The sequence below is a fragment of the Syngnathus acus genome, chromosome 9 (genome assembly GCF_901709675.1).
Source record: "Syngnathus acus chromosome 9, fSynAcu1.2, whole genome shotgun sequence".
In the NCBI taxonomy this organism is placed as follows: domain Eukaryota; kingdom Metazoa; phylum Chordata; class Actinopteri; order Syngnathiformes; family Syngnathidae; genus Syngnathus; species Syngnathus acus.
In genome coordinates, this window is record NC_051094.1 from 5657487 (window position 1) to 5669781 (window position 12295).

Consider the following 12295-nt stretch of genomic DNA (forward strand, 5'->3'; position numbering starts at 1 on the left):
CCCTTTCGGCGTAGCGTCCTGTTCTTGCTGTCTGCTGTATGCACACTGGCTCGGTTTTGCCCCTCTTATTTATTGGTCTATTATTTATTCATCGCTCATTTTATTTTATTATTATTTATTGTTTATGGTTTGTGCCTTCTTGTTTTTGTTTTGTGTCGCCTACTTGTATGTCTCGTCACCGTGGGATGGAGGAAACGGAATTTCGGTTTCTTTGTGTGTCTTGACATATGAAGGGATTGACAATAAAGCTGACTTTGACTTTGAACAGTTAAATATAAGTGGATGTATGGATTTTATCAAATTATTTTCCAAAAACTGATATGCTGAGAACAGTAATAAGAACTGGTTAAGTTATATAAAATCAAGTGAAATGTAAACAAATAAACATTTATTAATTTTAAAAATCAAGCAAATCCAACATTTTCATAATTAACGAGACTGTGCGCATGTGCAGAGTAGCACTTCCGCGTAGCCCGAGGCAGCCTCGACTTCCTCAAAGGGAGTGACACCCAAGTGCTGTCCAACTCAGCGAACTACCCCACTTTATTTCTTTACGGGGCGTTTGATTTGCTTTTGACTTTTACCCGCGCCAATGTCCAAGCCTCCCCCCAAGCCGGCCAAGCCAGGTAAGAGCAACATTACGTTGGATATTTTGGTTTCGCCGAAACTTAATATCGAACACCTTGCTAGCGCGTTTCGAGACGCGCGAGTGGACGGTAGAAAGTAAAATAGTGCAACCTGAATACGGTTTGGTACATCTCCCGACTGTTTTCAGAAGAAAGTTGTCAAGTCTACTTGTGGGCAGTGAAAGAAAGGCTTAAAAAGGACGAAAGTAGCGATGGAGCTCTTAAGACAGTGGGCTGGCCTCTGACTTCCCTATTTGCACCAGTCGCGTAGGTGAGTGTGCTGCGTTTGGGGTCATAGGTTAAAAGCCAATCAACAGTAAGCGTCTGTGACAGACACCCCCCCACCATCTCAATCATCCCTGCGCGGATAGAATCGTTTTAGCAAAGACAAGGGTTGTGTGCGAAGAACGACACTCTTATCTAAAATGTCAAATGATGCATATGTACCGTTCACCTCTCCGCTTGCGCATGCGCAATGGTGGGAACGAAGCGAATATTGACATTAACAGTAGTAGCAGCATGGCGGAAATGTGCATCGTTCTATACTTCACACTTAACACACACTTAAACACATCACCAACAGTGTGTGTAAACATATATCCTCGCTGAATTAAGACATTGTTGTGCCATGAATATAACCACTACCTGATCTAAAATGTGTAACTGTTAAATTGGGCCTACTCTGCAAGAAATATGCAACATGTGGAGTGTGGAGTGCTCATGTTACATTTTAGGCTTTGTAGTTCACGGAGAAACATTTATTTGGATGTGCGTCGATGGAAAATGCCTTCATGATGTCATGTGGATGTGGAGTTGCATGTGTGTGAAGTTCGGAGCCTTGCTTGAGGATGTTCGCTTGTCACGTGTCATCATGAACGTAATTCGATTGCACTCATGGTAAAAAAAAAAAAGTGCTAAATATGGTGTTTGTGTTGCGAGAGATCGACATGACCGGGCCTGTGGAGTGTGCAGAAACGGCTAACAGAACTGAGGTGTGTTTGTGGGCCACTCAGCCGCTGGCCTGAAACACAGCTACAGTTGCCAGCTTGAACACACAAGCATGTAAACCTTTTCTATTAGTTGCAGGCTAGATTTGTTGAACTCTTGCGTAATACATGCCAGTGTCATCCAAACCTTCCGAAGGCTCCAAGACGGATGCATTCCAGGAGTGCGGTTCGCACCCGAGGCTGACGAGCTGTTGTGACTCGTGCTACCGCAATGCACAGAGGTCATCGTTAGCCCAAATTAGCCGTTACAATCCACGCGAGCGCGCACCTTTTGTTGTAGGGATTTCATCAAGGGCATTTCCTTTTGCTTTTTGGTGTTGTGCACAGTCTGATGTCTTCTGTTGTTTTGCTTGCAGGTCAAGTCAAGGTGTTCCGAGCCGAGTTCACCTTTGAGCCCAGAACGGTAAGAACATTTGTTTCTGAGTAAAGGATTCAAAGTCAGACTGGGACAGATTATTTCCGACAGGAATAGAGCAGAACTGAGATGCGTTGGACTTTAGAGGTTCTGCTGTATTCGAGTTGTTCAAGTCGGGAAATGCATTGAAGCTTCTACAAACGAGCAGCTAGTTGAACTGTGGTTCTTGTATGTTGCAGCCTGATGAGCTTTACTTTGAAGAAGGAGACATCCTCTACATCTCTGACACGGTAAGACAGACCTCAAAGTTCATCTTATACACTATGTAATGTGTCCTCCAAACACTTTCCTCTGGGGCAACATAAATACTGTGGGCTGTTTGTTTTTTCTCTCCAAACTTCCTATTGACCTCAGAGTGACAGTAACTGGTGGAAAGGAACATGCCGGGGGAGGACGGGCCTTATTCCGCGCAACTACAGTAAGCGGGAAAAATACTTCTCAAAGTCTCGCATCTGTGAATCCCAATTCAGAACACCTGTGGTCTGTTTTAGTGACGGAGGAGGCCGAGTCTATCGACCACCCAATGCACGAAGCGGCCAAACGAGGTAAGGCGACCCACTCAGCTACCTCATTTGTTCCCACATTATTATTAATTGTAACTTTTCTATATTTGCTTAGGAAATCTTTCTTGGATGAGGGAATGTCTGGAGAACAGAGTGGGAATCAATGGCCTGGACAAGGCTGGCAACACTGCCCTCTACTGGGGATGTCACGGGGGACACAAAGGTACATCGATTGTAACCAAGCCTTGCCGCGAATAGAACTTTTCAGCCATTTATTCAAAACGAGAACACGCAAACGATGAGCACTCTCACGCAAGACCGGTTGTCAGCCACAGCTCACGCCCGAATGTTCACACACAGACTCAGTGACCTCACACATAGCTACACTAGTAACTGCAAGCGCCGCAGTTTTCCCCCAGCTAAGAGTTCTTTATCTTACTCTAAATGATGGATAGTTGTTTGAGTGCCTTCCACTTTACAGGAACTGAGACTATACAAGTTATTTGTGTCAAAGTTCCTGTCTGACTGTAATGTATTAGTAATCTCACTCAGCCGTCCCTTTGAATTGTTTCTCTTGTTCCTTTTAGATGTAGTGGAGCTTCTGCTCAGCCAGTCCAGTGTGGAACTCAACCAGCAGGTGAGGACAAATTCGAAACAATTAGGAAAACTGATGTTAAATGAAAAATAAAGTGCATTTCAATCAAGATTTGTTTGGTAGAATAAGCTTGGGGACACTGCTCTGCACGCTGCCGCCTGGAAGGGTTATTCTGACATTGTGGCCATGTTGCTGAACAAGGGTGAGTATTTACATCTCTTTATTCGTTCAGAGGTAGAGCTGTATTTATGATAGACATTTTTTTCTAGATGATGATACACAGAAGCTGTTTCATATTTTTTAACTCTAGACCAAAATAAAAAAGCATAAGTCAGGTCACATGAGGTACTGTATATAGAAGGTGTGTTTCACATTCAGATGCGCGGACAGACATTCGGAATAATGAGAACAAGTTGGCCCTGGAGATGGCCACCAATGCGCAGTGTGCCTCGTTGCTCAAGAGGAAGCTGGCCAGCAGTAAGACCAAAATCACCATGTTGCATTTGTTACCAATAAAGACAAAAAATGAAAAAATACCTTGTGTTCCCCACCCCACCCCATCCCCCCCTAGCTATCACCCGCTCGCACAGCAACGCCGAGGAGTATTTGGACGATGAGGACTCGGACTGAGGACAAGGAGCGTGCAGAAGTGTGATCAGCGACTTTAAAAAAAATAAAATAAAAAAAGGACCTTGGCGTCCCCCACCCCCCCCATCGGCGTGGTTGGTACTGTAACTCTGAATCAAGCCCTCAACATCATAGCCGTGCAATTTGAAACTTGCAGATGAGAAATTGTCTCTAGTGTGGTTGCTCAAAAGGGACCAAAAATGCAGAAACCCATTGATTCCATACAACTGCTAATGCTTTGTGTTTATGCGCACAGATTATTCTTGTTTGCTCCTTAGTCAAATTAAGAAAAGTGTCATTCTACATATTCCTAGTATCTAAAATAAGCGTATCAGAACCAAAAGGACTGTTTTTTTTTTTAACAAATTACAATATAATCAGTCACTTTTTTTGGTTTTTGAGTGCCAATTTAAGATTTAAGAAAGAATGATACATAGATTTAAAATACTCTTGAATTCCATCACGGGGAGCAAAGCATTGCAAATGTTTGAGGAAAAAACAAAGTGCCTTTTGTATGTGGAACAGACTGAGTGTCTTGATGGTGGCTGTGAATTGTCTTTTCTAACAAAACACAAACTTTATTTCTACCTGCTTCTTCTATCTGCTATTAAAATGGTTTAACTTGAACTTGGTGTTTGTTGATCACATGTACAGCTCCGGTAAAATGAGTTTTGCCCCCCTGCAATACAGCTTAACGTTACAAAAAGTTGAAGTATTACAGAAACAGCTTAATGTTCAAATAAAGTTGTAATATTACCAATAATTCTTATTACGGAAAACGTCACATTATTAGAGTAAAAGCCCCAATGTAACAAAATGTGAAATTAACACAAAACTTGTATTGTAGTTTGCCTCATTCACGACGTAAGACAAAAGCTCTTGAAAAGTCCTTTAATTACAAAGTCAGCAAATTGAAGACCTACCAGAGAAGGCAAAACAAAGATGTTGACTTCCATGATGGACTCATGCTACATCAGCTGACAAAGAAAAAACTTTTTTTTTTTTTTTACACTTTTGGTGAAAGATCAATTTTGAGTACTAAATCAGATGGTCAATTTTATGGACTCATTTTGTAAAGATTTTTTTTTTTAAGTATTGCTCCGCTCACAAAATTATTGTATTTGAAGTCCTTTCAATAAAAAAAAGTCATTTGTGGAATGATTCCATTGTAGGATAACTAAGAAAATAATGATTGGACAACTTTATACTCATAAGTCACCAAGGCACGTTTGCTTGTGCAATAAGGCCTTAAAACCATTCTAATATGGTTGTCATTGAGATTTAAAGGGAGTTAGTTGTGTCAAAAATCTCCCCAAAATGATTGCTCATAATATGAAATGATCTCACAGACCCAAAAAAGGGATGAAAAATCAAGTTTTACAAAAGGTTTTAAACACGCTTGATTGAAATGCCTGTGACTGAAAATTTAGCCATTTTATCTGACCATATATCCAAAAAACAAGCTATCACAACAACAAATGATTGAAAAGAGAAAATTAAGAACTGGATCCAGAGGAATTGTCCTATAAAGATTTTTTTTTGTGTGCATCATGTAAACAAAGTCACGGTACAGGAAACAAAAAGCAATAAAGTTGTGATAAGAGAATGTGCAGTTGTGGCTCAACCTGTCACCAATGGTAACAGTACACCAGCCGACATAATTGTCAGTATCTGAGTAGCTGATATGATGGACATGCCCATAATATGGAGTCATGACCATAAATTATTACAAAAATATTTTGGAGAATTATTAATGCTACTGGTGTATTATGTCCAAATTTCAAGTGCTGCTGTTTTGGTTAACAACAGAATGGGAATGATAGCTTCTCCGAGCTGAGATAAGAAGGGAGGCTAAATTTGTGGATGATGGAGCTGGCGAATTGGTGTCAATTAAATATGAGGAAATATGGAGTCTTTCGATATTTCGTTAAAGAGCATGATGTGCCTGTCAAACAGAAATCGCATCAAAAAAGGGAGCCAAGGCTGAATCATGACTTTCCCAACATGAATCTTGGAAAGATACACGGAGTAGTGTGACACATTAAAGGGAAGCAGAGGAGGAAGATCAAGATGCTGTCGGCAGCTCAAGTAGGTAAGATTTTGTCAAAAGATGATTTGCTGGGAGGCCCAAGTGCCTTTATGATTCATTTCTGCTTGGACTTTATTTCAAGTGTCTTTGCATCTTTACGAGAGGGACTCACTCTTGGATAACACATTTTCTTGAACCAAAAGGACAAGTTAGAGAGGAAAAAACAAGTTTGGCTTTAAAAAGAATAGTACACAATAAAACCAAATCTCTTTAAAGCCCCCGCCCAAATTATATAAATAACAGAATCTTTTCTTTAAATAAATAATGTTTGGAAAGTTAAAAGAAATGAAATGATTGGGATAAAACAAAAGACTACAAGCTGCGAATAAAAATTTCCCTCCTAGAAAATAATTTCTTTCGAATTGATTTTTTTTTTTTTGTTGCAAAAATGAAAACAGTCTTTTTTTTTTTTCTCTTTGCAAGTACCAATGAGTTCCTTTTCTTTCAGTTGTACAATAGGCCGTTCAGGTCCTTAGGGATAAAAAGCAGATCATTTGATTTTTTTCCTTTAAAAAAAAAAAAAAAAGCCTTGTTAAAAAGACAATATAAAAATGAGCGATTGAAAGACTTTGCTAGTGAGACTCTTCCACATTTGTCCTCTCTTCAATGGCCTGTTTAACAATTTCAGCCAACTTCAAGCGATCCACCTTATCACAGAATGCTCGACCTGCAACAGACAGCAGCAAATGAGACCTCTAGTTGTAGTAATTGGTGTTGTGATGTATTCACATTTTGAAAAATCGCGGGAATGTTTAATGTCTTAAAAGAAATTAAATACATTTTAAAAATCGACCCATTTTAAAAAAGCTAATGTGTCAGCTTAAAGTCAAAACAACAGCGTCCTTATACTAAACCAGAAGTGAGCACTGACCATCCCAGCTGAGTCCCTGCAGGCCGTCTCGCAGCAGTTTACAGTCCCTGTTGAACCGCCAAGCTTCAAACATCACCACGTTCAGCTTCTCGTCCTCGTTCTCTCCTTGACGCACGCAAACGATTGAAATTCAGTGATGTGACATTCCCCCACGTTTGCCGCTCTGTCTGTTTTTGGTTACTGACCGGCCTGTGGAAGAATACACTGTGCAATGACATCACGTAGTTTCTCCAGCGCTACATTAGAGTCCTCGCCTCCGTTCTCTGGGTCGTGAATGAAGAAAGCGTCACTTGGCTTGGGGCTGGGGAAAAGACGACATTGGCACATACTGTTCAGACATGCCGCACTCTTATTCAAAAGAATCATGAAGGCAACATTCCGCGCCTCAGCAAATCACACAGGAAAAGGTTGCTGTGGATAACAACGAGGCGCTCTAACGTACTAAAGGCTGCCTGAAGGACCAAAGCCCTGAAGCTGCGGTTCATCTGCTGGCCGTTAATTCAAGACTCCCTCTTGCACAATTTGCGTACGCTTGTAAATTATGTTGAATTCCAATATGCTACAAAAGCCCCGAAAAGGTCATTTGTTTTGAAATCATAAACTTGAGCAAACCGACCCGAGTAGTTTCCTCTTCCTGAGGATTGGGTTGTTAACGGAGTTGAGCGGCTTCAGGCTGATGTTCAGATCCTGAATCCTCATGTTGGCCAACTGCTCCGCATGGGCCTGCTGGATGCCCGCAACCACCGCCTGACAAACACGGTCAGAGTTATCCTCGCGGGGTGCAATGGCCACTGGCCGCCGCCCACCTTGTCCATCATCATCTGAGCCGACGGCAGCACGTTGTCCAGGGCCTCGGTGCAGTTGAGCCACGGGTGAGCCAAGACTCCCTCGATGGTCAGCCTCTCCTCTGGCTTCACCTTCAGCAGCCTGTGGGGAGCACAACATGACCAGGTCATGAGTACATTTACAGTTTTATTTGGTAACTTTGAAATGTTCATTCATTTTACAGTCGTACAAAATTCATGAAATCAAACGAAACCTACTTGCGCACAATGTCCTTTGCCATCTCCGAGATCTGACTCCACTCGTCTTCGGGGAAGTCAAAGCTGCCCATCATGATCTTCTTCCTCATGTCCTTGGGAATGGTGCGGCTGTGATGCTTGGAGTAAAACGGAGGATAGCCGCACAGCATCACGTAGATGATGACGCCCAGAGACCACAAGTCACAGCTCTGCAAAAAGACAACGAGAGTTTTTCAAGGTCTGGATTTTGCCCGTGTTCTACCTCCATGTAAGTCGCCTATCTGATTTTGCCATCTTTACACTGATGGCACTCATGTGAATAATATTCAGAAGACACAGCAAGTGAATTAAAGAGGAGTGAGGTGAGGCGGTGCGAGTCTAACCTTGTTGTAGGTGTAAGGAGTGGGTGAGGTAGGTATGATTCCAGACTTTTCCTTCTGGTGCCTTCTTTGAGCCTCAAGTACCTGCGGAGCAAAGCGCAGGTTTGCTGCATACTCTATTCTCGTTGATGTGTTGACTGTTTTCTTTTCTACCTGAGGTGCTACATAGTAGGGAGTGAACTGGGGTGTCATCAAGTCCCCCTGATCTATTTTGGCAAAGCCGAAATCACACAGCTTCACGGGAGCATCCTGGGGAAAAACAATGTCAAAAAGCATTGCGAATACAGCACACAGTGAACGTGTGTTTGCAAATTCCTCTAATTACCAGAGAATTATCCTTGAAGAGCAGATTCTCTGGCTTCAGGTCTCGATGTGCAATATTTAAGGAGTGACAGTGTTCCAAGGCTTGACTGATCTGTAAGGAGGAGTGATGACACACGTTTATGTGTGTGTAAACAACTGCAAATGGCCTTATGGAGTGCTGATCTAGTGTGACATCAGCTGCTGAATCCAAGCGGGAAGCTGCTAATGAGACTGCGCTGTTAGTCAGGCGAGAAAACTCAAAAAGGCTTCACACTCCCGAAACACATATCCAGACCACGCCGGTAAGAAATCTCCAGGACGCTTGATCGCCTACCTGCTTTGTGACCTCGCTCGCCATCTTTTCTGTAAAGTGCCTGTGCTGACTGATTCTGTGGAACAGTTCGCCACCTTCCATCATCTCCATGACGATCAGGAGCCTGGCTCTGCCAAATAAAAGTATTTTTTCGAATCCACAAAGTGCGTGTCGACGAATGGAGAAGGGTGGACAAAGTTACCTCGGGCTGGACTCGTGTGGGAACTGGACACTGTTGGCGTACACTTCCAAGATTTGCACAATGTTTGAGTGGTTGGCGCACATCATGTGGAGTCGCACCTGCAGGCAGAAACCATCGAGTGATATCAAAATCAATTCACGTAACACTATCCGGTTTGGGATAAATAACAGGCGGTGATTATCTGACCTCATTTCTGGCCTTGGGGCGATCGATGAGGATCTTCAGGGCCAACCGCTCCTGTGTTGACTTCTTCAAACATACTCTTAACATTGATAAAAGGAGAAAGTCACTGTTGGATTGCAAAGTCATATTAACCAACAACAACAAGGTCTCTCAAAGTGAACCGTTGCACAGCAGCAGCGGGTGTCATGTTGATCTTCTGCTGATTGAAAGAGACAAATTGATTGTGTCAACGCGGAGTTTGTTTTGGTTAGTGAAAATGCTCTCTGTGTTTTATAGGCAACATCAAATTGACAAAATATTGCCTCTCATTCTTTAAAATTGAAAGCTAAGCTGGTCACCATAAAAGTACAACAAATTAAGAGATTTCCCGTGCAATATTCAGCTGTGGCCAAAGTTCACCAGCTGGAGTGCAACACTGACTCAGACGGGAGTTGTGTTCAATAACATCAATGTTCTGTTTGGGCTACATCGAAACACTACCGCAGGCCTATTAGGCACAAGGTCTCATGGATCAAGTTCAGAAACAAAACCATATGGAGTGACTCAGAGATGCTCTGACAGACAAGCACAGTGTGAGGCATCCAGTTCCCAAGTAATGTCCATCAGATGCGTCGAGTTTCTAGCATTGAGACAACTCAAATTATGTTTTAGGAAAACAGGGAATACCACATTTCAGGGGTATTCACCTCAAATTTAAAGAGGTCCGATTTTCCCATTCTAAAAGCTGTGTAGGTATTATGATTACATTGTATTATACTGTATATTGAAGTTGCCTATTCATGTCAGTCTGCCATCTTATAGCTGGCTTATTGTAGCTTTGCAAGCAAATGCTAACGTTGGGCTCGGAGTTAATTGGTCAGGAACTGAGTGGACTCATCACACCGTTTTCTTTGTCTCAGTCCAGACTCACCTGACAGGTCCACTGATGCCAGCGCCAAGCTTTTGCGTCCAATTTATGTTGTATTCCTCTAGAATGGACGCCTCCTGCAATTACGGTATGGATATTACTCAAAAGATCGCCGCACATTTCATTTCATGCATCTGTTTTGTTCTTTATGTAACCACAAGCAGATTTCAAGATGACTTGACCAGTCAACCAAATACTGATGATTGCTGAGCAAGTTATCCAGTGGCTTTGTCAACTCTCTTCTATTTCACACCACACTCTCTGTGTAGATGGCCCAAGTGGACACTCGAGTGTGTGTGTGTGTTCCAGTTCTCAGGGGCAGAACCCAGTCAACCCATCATTAAGCACATTGTGACCCAGTTGTGAAAGCAGAGGCCTGGGGCACTTGAGATCAGATTTTACTGCTGACTTGGATGCCAGGTTGGTGACACATGAAAGGTAGCAGGCCAGGAAGGAATGCCAGGAAGGCAAGGTTGACTTTTGATGATGGGATTGGAAATAAAGCGGATTCATCTGTTGGTACACCTTGCCTCACAAACCCATGAAGGTTTTCTCCAGGTACTACGACTTCCTTCCCAATTCCCCCAAACTATAAATTGTGAATGTGAATTTGTAGTATAGAATCATACTCATACTGTAATAAAGGATGCTCCTAATTATATCAGAGGCTAATTTACATTTAACATTATAACATCGTTGGATTTTTAAAATCAGTTTATAAACAATATTTTATGACAAATATTGAAGAGGGTTCACAAGCTACATTTTCTGAGATCCATGTGGGATAATAGTCACTTGTGCTTTGTCTCTAATGGCCTAAAAGTACAATACAAGAGAACTTTATTTATATTGCGTATTTCACAACAGTTGCAGCTGTAATAAAGTGCTTTACATACTGGTACAGCCATAAAGACAGTCAAAACATTAAATTAAAACACAAATTAATATACCGTAGTAGTATATAAAGTAGACACTGATAGAACAATAACAACAAAGTCCGTCTTATTTTGGGTCGAAAGCAAATGAATACAAATAGCCAGACATGTTTATCTGTTGGATATTTAAGGCCTGCAAGTGGTGGTTTTTGTTCATCCAAACCCAAATAATGACTGTCATTTTGACATTTAGGGTTAAAATCACAATCAACTAGTTTCCATTAGTTATTGTACTTGCAGATATTTCATGTAATTCTGACCTTACGATGAAAGTTTACAGCACGTTAAGGCGCTTTCCGACTTAAGTGCACGCTCGGGTAACGTCTCCGAATGTAATTGAAACTTCGTCGTAAATCGGGGACCCCTTGTACATGCCAAATGAGAGTTTTCGTTCCCCAAAAGTTACCTTGATGAAGTTATCCGCGCTGTTATCTTCCGACATGGCGACCCACTTGGCTCGGTCGTTGTTCCCGTAGGAGCTCACACAGTGGTAACAAAGGTTTTGTGCTTGACCTTTAAACAAACCTCGCTCCTGTATCCCCTGATCTGGACCAGGGTTCGTTTTCTTGACCACTAACGGCAGGGCATGGGGACAAAATAACGCACGACCACCACCCTCACCACCTCTCGGTTGATGCGATGCGGCGTCAAGTCAGCCCAACCCGGCTCACCACCTCGGGGTCCGGCTCGCTCTTTCTGTCGCCTTGGATCCACCGTAGTGACCATGTAGAGGGCCAAACACTGAGCGAGGTCACCATTAAAGCCGCAGACGGCAAAAATGTAGCGGACGAACCCACCGTTAATGGGAGAGGGGACCACGGGACAAGGGTTTATATTTCGTGGAGGCAGTGAAGCTAGCTAACAATGTCGCGAGGACCCTCGGGAACAGCTAGCACGCTTCCTAACATGTAGCCCAATGACACGCCATTCTGATAGACGACGACACTCCAGTCACTTGGATTTTAACCTACATTCATCTCATGCCTGCATGAAAGTTTGCTACTATGAACATTGCCGAAAGAATAACCTCAGAGCTGCCTGAGTGTGTCGTCGAGCTTGAGCTTAGCTAACACGCTAGCGAGTTGGCTCAGGTGACAAGTTAAGTTTGCCGCTTTTAGGAAACTAAAACCACATTAACACCCTTCCACCGGGAATGTCCAATCATCGCTTGTTATTGTCCACCAAAGGGAGTGCCTCGAAGGGTGGAAAGAGTCCAAAAAGTACCCCGAGAGACGCACACATCTACAATGCTAATATTGTAGCACCTTGTCAGAGGGGGCACGTAGCTCGATTGGTGTAAGGTACACAATAGGAGGT

At 42.7% G+C, this 12295-nt stretch overlaps 2 protein-coding genes and 1 long non-coding RNA gene across 4 annotated transcripts; 2 read left to right on the plus strand and 1 right to left on the minus strand.

Moving 5' to 3' along the window:
- The first annotated feature begins 450 nt into the window (after positions 1 to 450).
- Positions 451 to 3820, plus strand: ostf1 (osteoclast stimulating factor 1). Of its 2 annotated transcripts, XM_037258195.1 has the most exons (10): positions 462 to 626; positions 1990 to 2036; positions 2228 to 2278; positions 2403 to 2466; positions 2540 to 2593; positions 2667 to 2774; positions 3139 to 3188; positions 3270 to 3348; positions 3525 to 3623; positions 3718 to 3820. In XM_037258195.1, the coding sequence occupies exons 1-10, from the start codon at positions 593 to 595 to the stop codon at positions 3774 to 3776; spliced, it is 645 nt and encodes a 214-aa protein (XP_037114090.1). In that variant the 5' UTR covers positions 462 to 592; the 3' UTR covers positions 3777 to 3820. The 2 variants fall into 2 exon arrangements, with proteins under 2 accessions (XP_037114091.1, XP_037114090.1); XM_037258196.1 differs by lacking the exons at positions 3525 to 3623; positions 3718 to 3820 and adding an exon at positions 3471 to 3511 and having other exon boundaries at positions 451 to 626; positions 3270 to 3366.
- A 345-nt stretch (positions 3821 to 4165) lies between these two features.
- On the minus strand, positions 4166 to 12286 carry mapkapk5 (MAPK activated protein kinase 5). Its single transcript, XM_037258150.1, has 14 exons — positions 11385 to 12286; positions 10047 to 10120; positions 9140 to 9215; positions 8954 to 9051; positions 8773 to 8881; positions 8461 to 8550; positions 8289 to 8384; positions 8139 to 8219; positions 7777 to 7964; positions 7540 to 7660; positions 7350 to 7480; positions 6919 to 7034; positions 6734 to 6838; positions 4166 to 6529 (listed from the first exon to the last, which is right to left on the minus strand). The coding sequence occupies exons 1-14, from the start codon at positions 11418 to 11420 to the stop codon at positions 6435 to 6437; spliced, it is 1416 nt and encodes a 471-aa protein (XP_037114045.1). The 5' UTR covers positions 11421 to 12286; the 3' UTR covers positions 4166 to 6434.
- LOC119126793 lies at positions 7935 to 10299 on the plus strand. Its single transcript, XR_005098701.1, has 3 exons — positions 7935 to 8023; positions 10036 to 10131; positions 10208 to 10299. It is a non-coding gene; the product is annotated as an uncharacterized LOC119126793 (long non-coding RNA).
- Positions 12287 to 12295: the final 9 nt, after the last annotated feature.

Coding starts and splice junctions, on each gene's coding strand:
- ostf1 (XM_037258195.1), top strand. CDS start 593: ATGTCCAAGCCTCCCCCCAAGCCGGCCAAGCCAG. Junction 3,349..3,524: donor GGCCATGTTGCTGAACAAGG/GTGAGTATTTAC, acceptor TTTCACATTCAG/ATGCGCGGACAGACATTCGG. Junction 3,624..3,717: donor CAAGAGGAAGCTGGCCAGCA/GTAAGACCAAAA, acceptor ATCCCCCCCTAG/CTATCACCCGCTCGCACAGC.
- mapkapk5 (XM_037258150.1), bottom strand. CDS start 11,420: ATGTCGGAAGATAACAGCGCGGATAACTTCATCAAG. Junction 8,551..8,772: donor CGAGCGAGGTCACAAAGCAG/GTAGGCGATCAA, acceptor TCCTCCTTACAG/ATCAGTCAAGCCTTGGAACA. Junction 7,035..7,349: donor AGGAAGAGGAAACTACTCGG/GTCGGTTTGCTC, acceptor TCTTTTCCCCAG/CCCCAAGCCAAGTGACGCTT.